The 18,094-nt window shown below is 42.5% G+C and overlaps 1 protein-coding gene across 3 annotated transcripts in view; it reads right to left on the reverse strand.

Moving 5' to 3' along the window:
* Positions 1-18,094, reverse strand: part of arid4b (AT-rich interaction domain 4B) — a 136,630-nt gene that overhangs the window by 14,346 nt on the left and 104,190 nt on the right. For all 3 annotated transcript variants that reach the window (XM_055635149.1, XM_055635148.1, XM_055635150.1), the window contains 2 exons: positions 17,561-17,762; positions 14,160-15,338 (listed from right to left, as the gene is read on the reverse strand). In XM_055635149.1, the coding sequence (XP_055491124.1) occupies positions 14,160-15,338; positions 17,561-17,762 (1,381 nt within the window). The remainder of the gene's footprint in view (positions 1-14,159; positions 15,339-17,560; positions 17,763-18,094) is intronic.

Genomic DNA, 18,094 nt, shown 5'->3' on the forward strand with positions numbered 1-18,094 from the left:
AATCAATTCAAGTTTCACATTCCCTCCCAGATGTCATGGCCAATACTTTGAAGAGAAGTAAGATTCTCAAGTCAAGGAGTTTATTGTCATATATAAGCATATGCACAGTGAAGTACAGGTACAATGAAAATATTGCTTGCAGCAGCACCATATAGACACGGGCAAACAAAAACATATATTAAACATCAATTATACAGAATTTCCGGTGCTTCTGCAAGACAATAGGTGAAAGATTGCAAGAAACAAGATATCAGTGTGCAAAATGATTAGAAAAATATGTCCATGTTAATGCAAGAGGAGTTCCATCTTGTTCAGTTGCGGAGATGTGTCCTCACCAATACACATGAACAAATAAATCCTCAAACAAATTACTGGGACACTGTCGAATGTGCAGCTTTGCTATATGCAACTTGGCGATCTCAACAGTGAATACATGAAATAAGTATTTCACTGATGCATCATTTGGACCAGCCTGAGGAGAATATATTGCACTGTATAATAGCAAGACAAACTGCATTTTTCTGTTTTTTACCATGCTAGTACCACAATATACTGCATGGGACATTGGCAGTTAATCATTAAAACAACAGGAAAGTTCAGCTCACAAATTAAAATAAATCTACCTGCACATATTCTTCCTACAATTTAAGCTTTTTATTTAAGCTGAAGATTGTTATTTATTAGGCTGGCAGTCCTCACATGAATGGAATCATCACATTTCCATACTACATCTTAAGTGATTCAGTGAGTGCAAACCATTTGAGATAGAAACATAGAAAATAAGTGCAGGAGTAGGCCATTCGGCCCTTCAAGCCATTCAATATGATCATGGGTGATCAGAATCAGAATGCTTTATTGTCATTGCACGTGTCACATACAACGAGATTACTGTGTCTCTCCATTTAAAAGAACTTCAAACATTCCCATACTCATACTTTTTACACGCCCTCCCTCCCCAAACCCACCCATGGATTCACATTTACATAAATTAACACTGTCTCCCACCCCCCCTCCTTCCCCATAACCCGCTTCCGAGACAGAGTTCAGTTCCAAGATTGCTGATGGGTAAAAGCTGTTCTTGAGTCTGGCAGTGCGTGACTTTAGCGACCTGTACCTTTTTCCTGAGGGCAGCAGTGTGAAAAGGTGGTGACAAGGATGTGTAATGTCTTTCACGATATTACAGGTCCTGCTGCGGCACCTGGAGTAGTAAATGTCCTCCAGAGGGGGCAGGGGGAGTCCAATGATACCCTGGGCAGTTTTTATCACCCTCTGGAGAGCTGCTCTGTCAGCTGCTGAACAGTTCCCAAACCAGGCAGTTATGCAGTAAGTCAGTGTGCTTTCTACCGAACAGCGGTAGAAAGACTCCAGTAGTTTAGCAGACAGATGGGCCTTCCTCAGTGTTCTGAGGAAGTAAAGTCTCTGTTGCGCCTTTTTTTACAACTATAGCAGAGTTCACAGACCATTTAAGATCCTCACTGATGTTGATCCCCAGAAATTTAAAACTAGGCACCCTCTTCACCTCCTCGCCCCCTATCTCCAGTGGCCTGAGCTCCGCTCTATGTCGCCTGAAATCAGTGATGATCTCCTTTGTCTTTTTAGTGTTCAGAGAGAGATTGTTGCGAGCACACCACAATCATCCAAAATCAGTACCCCATTCTTGCTTGCTCCCCATATCCATTGATTCTGTTAGCTGTTTAGATGTTTTGAAAAAGGGAAAGGGAAAGCACAATAAAAACCCATCTTCTGTTTGTTATCATTGACATTCACATTATTAACAGTGTCATTCTACTGAAATTCAAATTTGCAGCAAATAATTGGGACGCCTAATGCAACATATTGCACATGTTGGAAATCTAAAATAAGACAGAAACTATTAGAAAGATTCAAAATATCTCATAGCATCCAAGGAAAGAGAAACAGAGTTAATGCTACCAGTTGCTGACCTTAATTCTGTTTTTTTGTCTCCATAGATGCTGCCTGGACTGCTGTGTGTTTTCAGCAATTGTTGTGTCACCTGAACCCCATTAAATTGGCTTCAGCACACAAATCTGAACACAAGCAGGTTTTAAGATGATTACTGTTCCTGGTCAGTTATGGAGACTTAAAGATAAAAGTTGATCAAAATGGCATTCAAACAGGAGCAGGCCATTCAGCACTAGCCGCAGTCCCATCCTGAAGATCGTTGCTGTACACATTCCATTTCAACACCATCTTTCTCGCCTCTATCTCATTATACCCATTTCACAACAACTCCTGGCACCAGGAGATGAGGGAGCTGTTCTAGAGTTCAATCTCTTCACCCTTTCTGTGAATTTGTGTCCATTTTTTGCACGTATCTATGACACTTGAATTTTCCTTTTACATGGACTAATCTCCCTGCCCACCATCTCTGATAGCATGCTGCACAAGTTCAAAGTGATGACGTTTATTTGCTATGTTTCTCCTGTTCATTGAATCTTATTGTCTTTTTCTAAATCAATGCCTGTATAGAAACATAGAAACATAGAAATTAGATGCAGGAGTAGGCCATTCGGCCCTTCGAGCCTTCACCGCCATTCAACATGATCATGGCTGATCATCCAACTCAGTATCCCGTACCTGCCTTCTCTCCATACCCTCTGATCCCCTTAGCTACAAGGGCCACATCTAACTCCCTCTTAAATATAGTCAATGAACTGGCCTCAACTACCCTCTGTGGCAGAGAGTCCCAGAGATTCACCACGCTCTGTGTGAAAAAAGTTCTTCTCATCTCCTTTTAAAGGATTTCCCCCTTATCCTTGAGCTGTGACCCCTTGTCCTGGACTTCCCTAACATCGGGAACAATCTTCCTGCATCTAGCCTGTCCAACCCCTTAAGAATTTTGTAAGTTTCTATAAGATCCCCTCTCAATCTCCTAAATTCTAGAGAGTATAAACCAAGTCTATCCAGTCTTTCTTCATAAGACAGTCCTGACATCCCAGGAATCAGTCTGGTGAACCGTCTCTGCACTCCCTCTATGGCAAGAATGTCTTTCCTTAGATTAGGAGACCAAAACTGTACGCAATACTCCATGTGTGGTCTCACCAAGACCCTGTACAACTGCAGTAGAACCTCCCTGCTCCTATACTCAAATCCTTTTGCAATGAAAGCTAACATACCATTCGCTTTCTTTACTGCCTGCTGCACCTGGATGCCTACCTTCAATGACTGGTGTACCATGACACCCAGGTCTCGCTGCATCTCCCCCTTTCCCAATCGGCCACCATTTAGATAATAGTCTGCTTTCCCGTTTTTGCCACCAAAATGGATAACCTCACATTTATCCACATTATACTGCATCTGCCAAACATTTGCCCACTCACCCAGCCTATCCAAGTCACCTTGCAGTCTCCTAGCATCCTCCTCACAGCTAACACTGCCCCCCAGCTTAGTGTCATCCGCAAACTTGGAGATATTGCCTTCAATTCCCTCATCCAGATCATTAATATATATTGTAAATAGCTGGGGTCCCAGCACTGAGCCTTGCGGTACCCCACTAGTCACTGCCCGCCACTGTGAAAAGGACCCGTTTACTCCTACTCTTTGCTTCCTGTTTGCCAGCCAGTTCTCTATCCACATCAATACTGAACCCCCAATGCCTTGTGCTTTAAGTTTGTATACTAATCTCTTATGTGGGACCTTGTCGAAAGCCTTCTGGAAGTCCAGATACACCACATCCACTGGTTCTCCCCTATCCACGCTACTAGTTACATCCTCGAAAAATTCTATAAGATTCGTCAGACATGATTTACCTTTCGTAAATCCATGCTGACTTTGTCCAATGATTTCACCACTTTCCAAATGTGCTGCTATCCCATCTTTAATAATTGACTCTAGCAGTTTCCCCACTACCGATGTTAGACTAACTGGTCTGTAATTCCCCATTTTCTCTCTCCCTCCCTTCTTAAAAAGTTTGCTACGCGCCAATCTTCAGGAACTACTCCAGAATCTAAAGAGTTTTGAAAGATTATTACTAATGCATCCACTATTTCTGGAGCTACTTCCTTAAGTACTCTGGGATGCAGCCTATCTGGCCCTGGGGATTTATCGGCCTTTAATCCATTCAATTTACCCAACACCACTTCCCGGCTAACCTGGATTTCACTCAATTCCTCGAACTCCTTTGATCCGCGGTCCCCTGCTATTTCCGGCAAATTATTTATGTCTTCCTTAGCGAAGACGGAACCAAAGTAGTTATTCAATTGGTCCGCCATATCCTTGTTCCCCATGATCAACTCACCTGTTTCTGACTGCAAGGGACCTACATTTGTTTTAACTAATCTCTTTCTTTTCACATATCTATAAAAACTTTTGCAGTCAGTTTTTATGTTCCCTGCCAGTTTTCTTTCATAATCTATTTTTCCTTTCCTAATTAAGCCCTTTGTCCTCCTCTGCTGGTCTTTGAATTTCTCCCAGTCCCCCGGTATGCCGCTTTTTCTGGCTAATTTGTACGCATCATCCTTCGCTTTGATGCTATCCCTGATTTCCCTTGTTATCCATGGATGTACTACCTTCCCTGATTTATTCTTTTGCCAAACTGGTATGAACAATTTTTGTAGTTCATCCATGCAGCCTTTAAATGTCTTCCATTGCATATCCACCGTCAACCCTTTTAGAATTAATTGCCAGTCAATCTTGGCCAATTCACATCTCATACCCTCAAAGTTACCTTTCTTTAAGTTCAAAACCATTGTTTCTGAATTAACAATGTCACTCTCCATCCTAATGAAGAACTCAACCATATTATGGTCACTCTTGCCCAAGGGGGCACGTACAACAAGATTGCTAACTAACCCTTCCTCATTACTCAATACCCAGTCTAAAATAGCCTGCATGATTTACAGTGCTGCCAACTTGTATACATTGCAGGTACCTGTACAAGCCAATTTAGACATTCAAGCCCAAAGTCTGGGCTATTAGTGTTTGTGCTACTCTGTAAAAATGTTGCATTGTCCAAGAAACAGTTTATTTTGGCTTCTCCCGTCTCAGATGAATATAAATTATTTCACAGCCACTATTCTGATGAAGGACCGAGGAGCTTACATAGAAACATAGAAAAAAGGTGCAGGTGTAGGCCATTCGGCCCTTCGAGCCTGCACCGCCATTCAATATGATCATTGCTGATCATCCAACTCAGTATCCTGTACCTGCCTTCTCTCCATACCCCCTGGTCCCTTTAGCCACAAGGGCCATATCTAACTCCCTCTTAAATATAGCCAATGAACTGGCCTCAACTACCTTCTGTGGCAGAGAATTCCAGAGATTCACCACTCTCTGTGTGAAAAATGTTTTTCTCATCTCGGTCCTAAAAGATTTCCCCCTTATCCTTAAACTGTGACCCCTTGTTCTGGACTTCCCCAACATTGGGAACAATCTTCCTGCATCCTGTCCAACCCCTTAAGAATTTTGTAAGTTTCTATAAGATCCCCCCTCAATCTTCTAAATTCTAGCGAGTACAAGCCAAGTCTATCCAGTCTTTCTTCATATGAAAGTCCAGACATCCCAGGAATCAGTCTTGTGAACCTTCTCTGTACTCCCTCTATGGCAAGAATGTCTTTCCTCAGATTAGGAGACGAAAACTGTACGCAATACTCCAGGTGTGGTCTCACCAAGACCCTGTACAACTGCAGTAGAACCTCCCTGCTCCTATACTCAAATCCTTTTGCTATGAATGCTAACATACCATTCGCTTTCTTCACTGCCTGCTGCACCTGCATGCCTACTTTTAATGACTGATGTACCATGACACCCAGGTCTCGTTGCATCTCCTTTTCCTAATCGGCCACCATTCAGATAATAATCTACTTTCCTGTTTTTGCCACCAAAGTGGATAATCTCACATTTATCCACATTATACTGCATCTGCCATGCATTTGCCCACTCACCCAGCCTATCCAAGTCACCTTGCAGCCTCCTAGCATCCTCCTCATAGCTAACACTGCCCTCCAGCTTCGTGTCATCCGCAAACTTGGATATGTTGCATTCAATTCCCTCGTCCAAATCATTAATATCCTCAGTATTCCTCAGTATTTGAGCCAATACTTATGCACTGACTGAATTCATAAAACAGATTATCTGGTTGTTATCTCATCACTGTTTGTGGAAGCTTGCTCTGCAGCCATAATTAGCTGCCAAGTTTCCCACAACAATTAATCAACTTCAAAAAGTCCTTTGTTGGTTGTAAAACATTTTGAGGAGGCATAAAGTTGTGAAAGGCCCTACTTTAGCACACATTTCTCTTTACTGGCAGGATAACAGCCAGACATCAGAGCAATAGCCAAACCACTCATTTAAATGCGCCACAAATGAACAGCCAGCTGAGGTGGTCAATGAGAACCTCAGTTGACTTTTTCCCAAATTACGGGAGGGAGATAACGCCAAACATCACCTCAATCCCAGGAGCTTCCTGAACAAGCTCAAAACTGTTTAACTTAAGACGTCAAACTTTGTAAATCAATGCTCACTCATTGGGATGGGCCAATCTTTCTTCACACATTATATTAAATAAATGACAGTGAGTCAGCACTGCATTTTACATCTTATCAATAGGAATAGAAAGTAGGGAGAGATGTAGAACTGTTGCCAACTCCTTATCATTCAAAGTCAAGTTCACTGGTTCAACATGCTAAATCCCCCTTCACTGTTAGTCCAGATGAACTGAGCTGGTGGAAACATGGTTCTGACAAGCATGTGCCAGGGAAAGGTAGAGCAGACTGGAAGAGCACCACTCCTCTCAATCACAGGAAAGGACTTCCATTGGACACAAAGTGCCATCACTGTTGGAGTGTGTGGTGAAGCCCACATCCTATGCTTGCCCTGCATCAGTCACCCGAGCCATCTTCGCTGGAGATTCAAGTTGGATGTTGCTTACTTACAAAGCATCAATCTCCAAAGAAATTGGCAAAAACTGCTCCCAGCATGACCTTGAATCCAATGGCTATCACTGTGTGTGGTTGCATTGAACTTTAGTAGACGAGCATCAAGCGTCACCATATGCTGGTGTCCTCAGTATACTGAAAGATGGGCCTGTGCAGGATACCATGGAACATTACATTCAGTTGGATCATGGTGAGCTATCCAACTATTCAAGAAGAGAAGAGAGACCTCTTTTGGGGAAGGTGCGACCTGTACAGAAAGGACGGGTTGCACTTGAACTCGAGGGGGACCAATATCCTGGCGGGGAGATTTGCAAAGGCTACTGGGGAGACTTTAAACTAGTATGGTTGGGGGGAGGGACTCAAATTGGGAAAGCTAGCAGTCAGTGTGTGAGGCAGGAGGCAGAGAATGGTAGCACTCTGACCCAAAATGTAGGGGAGAGAGAAGAAAAAGACAATAAACAGAGAATAAGATAGGGTGGGTTTCTTAAATGTGTATATTTTAATGCTAGGAGCATTGTAAAAAAGGTGGATGAACTTAGAGCCTGGATTGACACCTGGAAGTATGATGTTGTGGCGATCAGGGAAACATGGTTGCAGGAGGGCTGTGATTGGAAACTAAATATTTCCAGGATTTCGTTGCTTCAGGTGTGATAGAATTGGAGGGGCAAGAGGTGGAGGTGTTGCATTGTTTATCAGAGAAGATATTACAGCAGTGCTTTGGCAGGATAGATTAGAGGGCTCGTCTAGGGAGGCTATTTGGGTGGAACTGAGAAATGGGAAAGGGGTAGCAACACTTATAAGGGTGTATTATAGACTGGTAAATGGGGAGCGAGAATTGGAAGAGCAAATATGTAAGGAGATTGCAGATATTAGTAGTAAGCACAAGGTAGTGATTGTGGGAGATTTCAATTTTCCACACATAGACTGGGAAACACATTCTGTAAATGGGCTGGATGGGTTGGAATTTGTAAAATGTGTGCAGGATAGTTTTTTGCAGCAATACATAGAAGTACCTACTAGAGAAGGGGCGGTGCTGGACCTCCTGTTAGGAAATGAGACGGGTCAGGTGGCAGAGGTATGCGTTGGGGAACAGTTCGGGACCAGTGATCACAATACCATTAGTTTCAATATAATGATGGAGAGGGTCAGAACTGGACCTAGGGTTGAGATTTTTGATTGGAGAAAGGCTAACTTTGAGGAGATGTGAAAGGATTTAAAAGGAGTAAATTGGAACAGTTTGTTTTATGGGAAAGATGTGGAAGAGAAATGGAGGACATTTAAAGGTTTTAAGAGTACAGAATCTTTATGTCCCTGTTCGGTTGAAAGGAAATAGTAAAAATTGGAAAGAGCCATGGTTTTCAAAGGAAATTGGACACTTCGTTCGGAAAAAGAGAGAGATCTACAATAATTATAGGCAACATGGAGTAAATGAGGTGCTTGAGGAGTATAAAGAATGTAAAAAGAATCTTAAGAAAGAAATTAGAAAAGCTAAAAGAAGATATGAGGTTGCTTTGGCAAGTAAGGTGAAAGTAAATCCAAGGGGTTTCTACAGCTATATTAATAGCAAAAGGATAACGAGGGATAAAATTGGTCCATTAGAGAGTCAGAGTGGACAGCTATCTGCAGAGCCAAAAGAGATGGGGGAGATATTGAACAATTTCTTTTCTTCGGTATTCACCAAGGAGAAGGATATTGAATTATATGAGGTAAGGGAAACAAGTAGAGTAGCTATGGAAACCATGAGATTCAAAGAAGAGGAAGTACTGACACTTTTGAGAAATATAAAAGTGGATAAGTCTCCAGGTCCGGACAGGATATTCCCTAGGACGTTGAGGGAAGTTAGTGTAGAAATAGCAAGGGCTATGACAGAAATATTTCAAATGTCATTAGAAACGGGAATAGTGCCGGAGGATTGGCGTACTGCGCATGTTGTTCCATTGTTTAAAAAGGGGTCTAAGAGTAAACCTAGCAATTATAGACCTGTTAGTTTGACGTCAGTGGTGGGCAAATTAATGGAAAGGATACTTAGAGATAATATATATAAGCATCTGGATAAACAGGGTCTGATTAGGAACAGTCAACATGGATTTGTGCCTGGAAGGTCATGTTTGACTAATCTTCTTGAATTTTTTGAAGAGGTTACTCGGGAAATTGATGAAGATAAAGCAGTGGATGTTGTATATATGGACTGCAGTAAGGCCTTTGACAAGGTTCCTCACAGAAGGTTGGTTAAGAAGGTTCAATTGTTGGGTATTAATGGTGGAGTAGCAAGATGGATTCAACAGTGGCTGAATGGGAGATGCCAGAGAGTAATGGTGGATGGTTGTTTGTCAGGTTGGAGGTCAGTGACTAGTGGGGTGCCATAGGGATCTTTGTTGGGTCCACTGTTGTTTGTTATGTACATCAATGATCTGGATGATGGTGTGGTAAATTGGATTAGTAAGTGTGCAGATGATACTAAGATAGGTGGGGTTGTGGATAATGAAGTAGATTTTCAAAGTCTACAGAGAGATTTATGCCAGTTGGAAGAGTGGGCTGAAAGATGGCAGATGGAGTTTAATGCTGATAAGTGTGAGGTGCTACATCTTGGCAGGACAAATCAAAATAGGACGTACATGATAAATGGTAGGGAATTGAAGAATGCAGGTGAACAGAGGGATCTGGGAATAACTGTGCACAGTTCCCTGAAAGTGGAATCTCATGTAGATAGGGTGGTAAAGAAAGCTTTTGGTGTGCTGGCCTTTATAAATCAGAGCATTGAGTATAGAAGTTGGGATGTATTGTTAAAATTGTACAAGGCATTGGTGAGGCCAATTCTGGAGTATGGTGTACAATTTTGGTCGCCTAATTATAGGAAGGATGTCAACAAAATAGAGAGAGTACAGAGGAGATTTACTAGAATGTTGCCTGGGTTTCAACAACTAAGTTACAGAGAAAGGTTGAACAAGTTAGGGCTTTATTCTTTGGAGCACAGAAGGTTAAGGGGGGGACTTGATAGAGGTTTTTAAAATGATGAGAGGGATAGACAGAGTTGACGTGGAAAAGCTTTTCCCACTGAGAGTAGGAAAGATTCAAACAACGGGACATGACTTGAGAATTAAGGGACAGAAGTTTAGTGGTAACATGAGGGGGAACTTCTTTACTCAGAGAGTGGTGGCTGTGTGGAATGAGCTTCCAGTGAAGGTGGTGGAGGCAGGTTCGTTTTTATCATTTTAAAATAAATTGGATAGTTATATGGACGGGAAGGGAATGGAAGGTTATGGTCTGAGCGCCGGTATATGGGACTAGGGGAGAATATGTGTTCGGCACGGACTAGAAGGGTCGAGATGGCCTGTTTCCGTGCTGTAATTGTTATATGGTTATATGCTCCTGTTGGATGGTTACTTGAGCGGAACCTTCATACACGCACAGAAAAGGATGTAGTAGTCTTTGTCAAGGTTCATCCCGAGTAGGTACTCTGTGCTTTATGTGTTCCCGAGGACACACACTAAGACAAACATCCATGTCTGTTGAATGATTATGAGCGGTGAAGAAGCCTTTGGTGGCTCTAAACTCACTGGTCTTCCAGAGTGAAGAGTAGGCCATAGAAGACTGTGGACTGGCGCGTTCCATGGTTCAGAGCTACATACTGAGGGATATGCTGAAGATCAGTGCGGCCATCCAATGCTCCACAGTAAGGGCTATAGTAAAAGGCCCACCCCAGTATTGCACACCAAGGGTTGTAATCCCTTCCACTTAACACTTGTGGGATACACGATCAAGCAAAATTTATTGCATTGTAATCTAATGTATATACTGAGAGCTCATAGAATAATATTTCTTGCAGAGCGATTGGTGACATTTGAAGATATATTATATATTTGCAAATTTAATGTAACAGGTATACTTTAAAACAAGCCACTGACCAACTGAGTTCCTCCAGCAGTTTTTTTTTTTACTCAAGATTCCACCATCTGCAATCTCTTGAGTCTTCACTGAATACAATCTGCCACAGGCAATGATGGTCCAATTCTACATGGCCATTGTAGAGTCTGTTCTCACCTTCTCCATCATGGTCTGGTTTGGCTCAACCACCAAGCACGGCACCCGGAGGTTGCAGCGAATCGTCCGATCAGCAGAGAAGGTTATTGGCTGCAACCTTCCCTCCATTGATGAACTGTACACTACAAGGGCCAGGAAGTGAGTGGGCAAGATCATCTCTGACCCCTCTCACCCTGGCCACAAACTCTTTGAATCACTTCCCTCTGGAAGGCAACTCCGGACTGTCAAAGCTGCCACAGCTAGGCATAAAAAGTTTTTATCCACGAATAGTTGCTCTACTCAACAGCCAAAAATCTGTAGCCTCCCTTTGATCTGGTATTTTGTTGGTTCACATGCTTGATCAATGGTGTTTTATCATTAATAATAATAATAATAGTTTATTTATATAGCACTTTTCAACAAAATCAATTTGAACCAAAGTGCTTTACAGAGATTGATTAAACTAATTGAACAGATGAAATGTCAATAAATCCATACAAAATAAAAAAGAAAAAGAAAAAAAGAAAAAAGAAAAAAGACACAGAACAGTACACTATAGAAATCAACAAGAAACGTCCCCCCACAGCAGAATTCACTGTGAGGGAAGGCACTAAAAATACCCAGTTCTCCCCCTCATAGTCCACCCGAGGTCGGGGTCTATATGTGGCCTCCTCAGCCAACTCGATGTTTTCAGGCCCTCTGCCGCGAAGCTGGATCATCGGCGTCGGGTGAACATGCTTCAGCGGCCTGGACTGAAGCGGCCGCTTCCTCCCTGAAGACTGCAATGTCCAAAGTTCTCAGGCCGCGCTGGCCGGACCTCTGACACTGGCGAACTCGGATACCAGGCCCCGCGGTGTTGAAATCCAGTGCCGCCCGCCCGTGGCTGGACGCTCTGCAGCCGCAGCTCAACGACGTAGGTGTCCCAACATTTGCACCGCCGGCGAATCTGCAGTCCCGGCAGGAAACGCCGCCCCAGCGCTGCTCCAGCGTGATGGTAGGCCGCACAGAGAGGACGAAGAAGCGGTTCGGAAGAAAACCGCATCTCCGACCAGGTAGGACTGGGATTAAAACAGTTTCCCCTTTCCCCCCCCCCACCCACCACATAAAAGAAGACCTCCAATAAACATTTTGTACGGACAGGACTAAAAATAAAAATAAAAAAGGGTGAAAGGACGGACTGCAGGAGTAGCAGCCATACACAACGGCGCATCACCCCCGCAGTCCGCCATTTTTTAAAAATGTTTTATTATTATTAATGTTTAGTGTTTTCTGTGTAATTCATAACTATCACTGTATGTCATGTTGTTACTTGTGGGCGGAGCATCAATGCAAATTCCTTGTATGTGAATACTTGGCCAATAAACTTACTTACTTACTAATAATTGGGACTCCAGATTCCACAGCAAATGAAAATCTAAAATTCCAGCTGCATTGTACCAGACAACATCGCTCCTGTGCTGCAGAATTGTAGAACATTTGCTATCTCCTCCATCCTTTCTTTATATACTTTGTTCAAGCACATGGTACAAATAATATTTGCTCTGCATGACAAGCTGTGGTCTCTCCCAGAGTAATGGGCCACAACCATTCCTGTTCTAACTTCCACAAACATGGTGTAACAAGCACTGTGATCCATTTTCCAGCTGTGGTCCATCTGCCTAAACAATAAAGTACATTTGATGAACCGGTGTTAGATGTTCAAGAAGGAACTGCAGATGCTGGAAAATCGAAGGTACACAAAAATGCTGGAGAAACTCAGCGGGTGCAGCAGCATCTATGGAGCAAAGGAAATAGGTGACGTTTCGGGCCGAAACCCTTCTTCAGATGTTGGGTATCCTTGAGAAAGCAATGAGGTACTTTGGAAATGCAAGGTCTTGTATTCAAACTTAGGCCAGCACTACAGCAAATATGCTCCAAAATTATACAAAGTGGCATTTTGGATATTTGATCTTCCAGTGTGCGATCTAACTCAATTTGCCTTTTCGTTGGTATTTTAAAAAAGTTTTAACAAAGTCACTGGTCCGAAGATAACTTATAATCAAATTAACGCCATGTGCACAGACTCCTGCCACTAGATCCATGTGTGCATATGTCAGCAACTTTAGACGGACTGGATAAAATGAGCATGGATGTGGTGGATGGGCCAAAGGAACCATTTCTGTGCTGTTCGACTCTATGATTTCAAGTTGGGAAAAGGTAGGTCGATGTGCTTCTTTAGCCTATCCATGTTTGGCATGGGCACGATGCTGTACAAAGCCCATTCTTCCACTACTGAGACAGGATTTTGACAACACAGTGGAAACAATCCATATGTTTCTATGTATCTCATCCTATCCATGATGTTTTCAATCAACCTTGACACCACCTTCACCTAATGATAACAATTCAATCGTGATAACGTCATGCACACATATTCTAGCTGTGAAAACCTCAGTAGATATAAAAGCAGTGTAGCAATCAATCAAGGCTTTATCAATAGCACCATTCAAACCTGTGACTTCTAGCAACAAGGACAAGTGCAGAAGACACATTGACGCACCACCACCTGCAGGTTCCTGCTCCCAGAATGCAGGGTCTTTCTACATGGAAATGAATAATGTTGTTCCTCCATCGTCACTAAATCATAATTGTGTAACTTCCAAGCTAATCCTGTCATGGAGAGATTGCAGCTGTTCAAGGTAACTCTGCACCATCCGGGAAATGCGGACAAGCAATAATGCCACCTTGTGAACAATGCCTGTATGATGGAAGTTAATTTTAAAGAAAGCGATAAAATTCTGTGAAATATAGAAAATGACAATTGAATTTTTTTTTTTTGTGAAATTTGATCTTAAATTATTGGTTAATGTCACAGTCGTCAACATTAGTTTGCACTTTATTTACAACTTCACAATGATCCCATTACCTCGTACTCCATTTTCAGCAATCAATCTTCCCAATCAAGGATCAAACATGAACATTACTGCCACAAACTTGGGACAATAAATTAATTTGCTTTCCATGGAGCCAAAAATAACTCTGGAACCACAAATATGGCTAATTTATAACAGGTTTTCAACCACAATAGATCATAAATGCAAATGTTGGCATACACATGTTTGGTCACATGTTCACATTCTTTTGTGCATACATGAATATTCACGCGCACTGTCAGAAGATAGAGAAGAATCTCAGACCTCCAACTAAATTCTTGAAATAATTGGTTTGTTGAACAAATGCCTTTGTTACTGTGCAATGCCTTACCTTTCTCCTTATGCTCTGGTTCTGGCTGATTGCTGCTGCTTGAGCTAATGCTAGCGTCAAATCCAGTTGGAGAGACGTTGCCTTCAGACTGTCCCTCTTGCATCTCCCCGGTCATACTATCAACCTCATTCGTGCTGTCAGTCTCGCTTTTAACACTCTGGGCTTCCTCCTGGCTTGGAACCAGCCTTTGAGGGATCACTGTGTTTGGCTGTGGTCTGTTGGCCTCTGTCACTGTAACCAAAACAGGAGACTCAGGGGTGGTGGGCGGAGTATTGAGCACAGAGTTGCTGCCACTGCTGGGCATCTCACCCTTCTTGTCCACTTTTTCTGTTGGCTTCTCTTCATTTGGTTTGACTGGGGAAATAACTAATGCAGCTGTTTCTGCTTCCACATGTGGCAGCCTCTCTTCCTCTTTAGCAGTTTCAGCCAATGTCTCTGCCTTTGCCTCTTCCTGGGCCACGGGTGGGGATGACGTGGTCTCAGTATCAGAATCGGAAAAGAGCTCCTTGAGAACTTTTTTAGGCCACTGGACCTGGATGCTTGACCACACATCTTTTCGGTCCTTTACTTTTGTGTTGTGAGCCCTTAATTCAGAGTTATTTAAAAGCTTGACCCTTTTCTCAGGCACTTCTGAAAAACCAGAATACAGTTGGGTCACATGCAGTGGTTTCCTCTTTTCCTGCAGACCATTATGCTTTCTAGTGGTGCCATTTTTCACATCAGTTCTTTCCTCATCCTCATCGGAGCTGGTGTTGCTGCTTGTGCTGTTGAGGGGAGACTCTTTGCCCTTCGACCTCTCACCCTTGCGGTTTGGCGATTCTGTCTTCACCCAGTCTTCAGCACCTACCTTTCTCCTCCTGGCACGTTTCACATGTGACTTTATCCGCCTCTCACCCAGTTCTTTCTGTCCCGTTAGTTTTGTGGACTCCTCTCCTTCCTCCTCATCCTCTTCCTCCTCAGAGCACTTGCCTCTTCTCACCCAATCTAGAGAGTCTGATAAGTTTCCCAACTTGGTGCCAGTGGGAGGCGTGCCCGGCCGCCCGGCCAGTGGAATGCTCCTCTGGTCCTCGAAGGTGGTCTCATTACTTTCCTGAATCCTTGCATCCTCTTCTAGGCCTTTTCTCCAAGTGGCCTCACTGTGGTCATCATCATCATCACTCTCTTCAGAGCTGTCTGAGCCTGTCAATAAAAAAAGTCAAATAAATGAGTCTTCAAACCCCAGTGGTATGCCACTCTTCCTACCGATAGGTTTTAAATCCTTTATCTGTATCATTCAAATGAACCGTCTTATTCAAAATGTTTAAGAAGGAACTGCAGATGCTGGAAAATCGAAGGTAGACAAAAATGCTGGAGAACCTCAGCGGGTGAGGCAGCATCTATGGAGCGAAGGAAATAGAAGGGTCTTGACCCGAAACGTTGCCTCACCCGCTAATTTTCTCCAGCATTTTTGTCTACCTTCTGATTCAAAATAGCCACAATTAATAACTATTTACCTGAAATATGACAGCAAAAAGGTAACACAACCAAAAGTTTAGATTTTCCTCTCCCACCACCTTGACATAGCAGAACACCCATGTTATTGGAATATTGCTTTCTAATGTGCAACATCCGTTGTATTAGGACAAATCCTGTTGACCTTGTGATTTTAAGCCTTGCTTTAAGTAAACCATAAACTGTGAAAATTGAAAATGCTCGAAACACTCAGCAGGTATAGGCAGCATCTGTGGGTAACCTTTCAGTTCTATTGATGGGTCTTCAATGAGTAACATTATCAGTGAGCATTTCCAGTAATTTGTTTGCTTTAATTTCTGGTCTTTTTGAGCTGGGCTCCTGTCTTAGGGTGTTACACTTGCTCTAACGTTTAAGCAAACTACCCAAACTGGTAATCTGACATGGTGGAGAGCATCTGTACATGATATAGGTTGAGACCAATAACTAAGGCTTTTTTCCATCTACTCAGGCAGGCAGGCACAGATGATTCCTCTGTATGAATTGAAATAAATTAGGTGAATCTTCTGTGTTCTGATGATATTTCACACTCACTAAAACAAACTAATAACAGGTTAAAATGTCAATGATGCTGCATGGGCCTTACCGAATGCAGCCATTTGGTGACTTGATACTGGATATGTTTTGAGGAAGTCATAAAGGTGGCATGTGCAGCCTGATCCTACTTTAATGTGATTACAATGTACACATACATATAATTATGCAGATTGTAATTCATTTATTAGCAAAGGAATTAAGGATACAATGAATGAAATGTGCATGTAACATTTGCAAAAAAACGATGTTCCAATGACTTTGTTGAGGTGGACCAAAGTATCCACAAGGCCTTTTTTTAAATTAAATTATTTTTTTTTAAAGCAAATGTACCTAAAGTTTTTTTTCTCACTTAATTTGTACAACTGTCTTTCCCATTCTCTTTTTTACCAGCAGTACATTCCTTTCTTTCTCCCTATAAATTCCAATTCAAGCATGAATCAGACTACCCCACTTGTCCCCATCATTGCCCATCAATCTTCTCCCTCTTCTTCCACAAATGTTAAAATCATTTTTGAAAAGTATTAGCCATTGGAATAGTCTATCTTCTTCAATTTATGCAAAGATGTGCTGCAATTATTGCAGCCTCACAACCAATGCCCCTCAAATCTTCATTCACTCATTCAGGTTTCTACAAGTCGTGTATGAAATGTGTTTTTACAGTCCCCTTTCACAACCACAGGATGTTCCAGAGGCCATTACAGCTATAAACTACACTTTGAAGTTGGATAATGGTGCAGAACATACAGTAGAGAATTAATGCACAGAAAGTCTTGCAAACATGAATGGCATCACATAAATGACCAAATGCATTGATATCATGATGTTGGTTGACAGATAGCTATTGTCCAGCTCACAAGGGAAACCTATTAATGACCCATGACTGATTACAAAATAGTGCTTGGGATCCTGCACAACCTCTGAAGGAAGACAGGCTTTGGTTTAATATTTCTGCATAGGAAAGTGCAACACAATCTTCCAGCAGCAGAAGGTGATGGGCTACATTATCTCCTAATGTCTTGAGCGAGACCCAAACTCATGACATTCCCACCCAGAAACCAAAGTAAGGAATACAAATCATACAGCCCCATTCATGCCATTTCCACCACTTACCAGAGTAGAACTTCACCCTTGAGATTAGTCTCAGATCATTTACCAATCGCTTAGGGAATAAAATTAATCAGGGTGCTTAGTGTTTTTTCCAAATATCAGTCAGAAACATATATTGTTCTTACATTGTTCGGGAGTACTGCAGTCAAGCATTTAGCAAATATTATTTTGTTTTAATCAACCAATCTAAGATGCAAGTATAAATCCTCACAACGTTCAAGTGCCCCTTTTCAAAAGTTACTTATTACCTTGCACTCCATTGATGATGCCCATTGTAGAAATGTCTGCTTCACAGCTCCTCGCGCCAGCTCCCATTATTTTGGGGGAAATGTCTGACGCCACAGCATGAGCTGTGCTCTTTAAGAGCCGGCGGACACGCATTGACTTGCTTGGAGATTTATCTTCCTTATCTTTTTTATCGCTCCTTTCCTTTTCTTTATCCATCTTACTCTGAAATGCAGATGGACATCAACATTCCCTATTTTGCAAAATATATTTTTCCCCAAGACAGCAATGTATTTTATAAATCAGGTACACAAAAATGCTGGACAAACTCAGCGGGTGCAGCAGCATTTATGGAGCGAAGGAAATAGGCAACGTTTCGGGCCAAAACCCTTCTTCAGACTGATGGGGGGGGGGGGGGAGAAGAAAGGAAAAAGGAGGAGGAGGAGGAGCCCGAGGGCTGAGGAAGGGGAGGAGACAGCAAGGGCTAACAAAATTGGGAGAATTCAATGTTCATGCCCCCAGGATGCAGACTCCCCAAACGGAATATGAGGTGCTGT

Source organism: Leucoraja erinacea, chromosome 5, assembly GCF_028641065.1.
Source record: "Leucoraja erinacea ecotype New England chromosome 5, Leri_hhj_1, whole genome shotgun sequence".
In the NCBI taxonomy this organism is placed as follows: Eukaryota; Metazoa; Chordata; class Chondrichthyes; order Rajiformes; family Rajidae; genus Leucoraja; species Leucoraja erinaceus.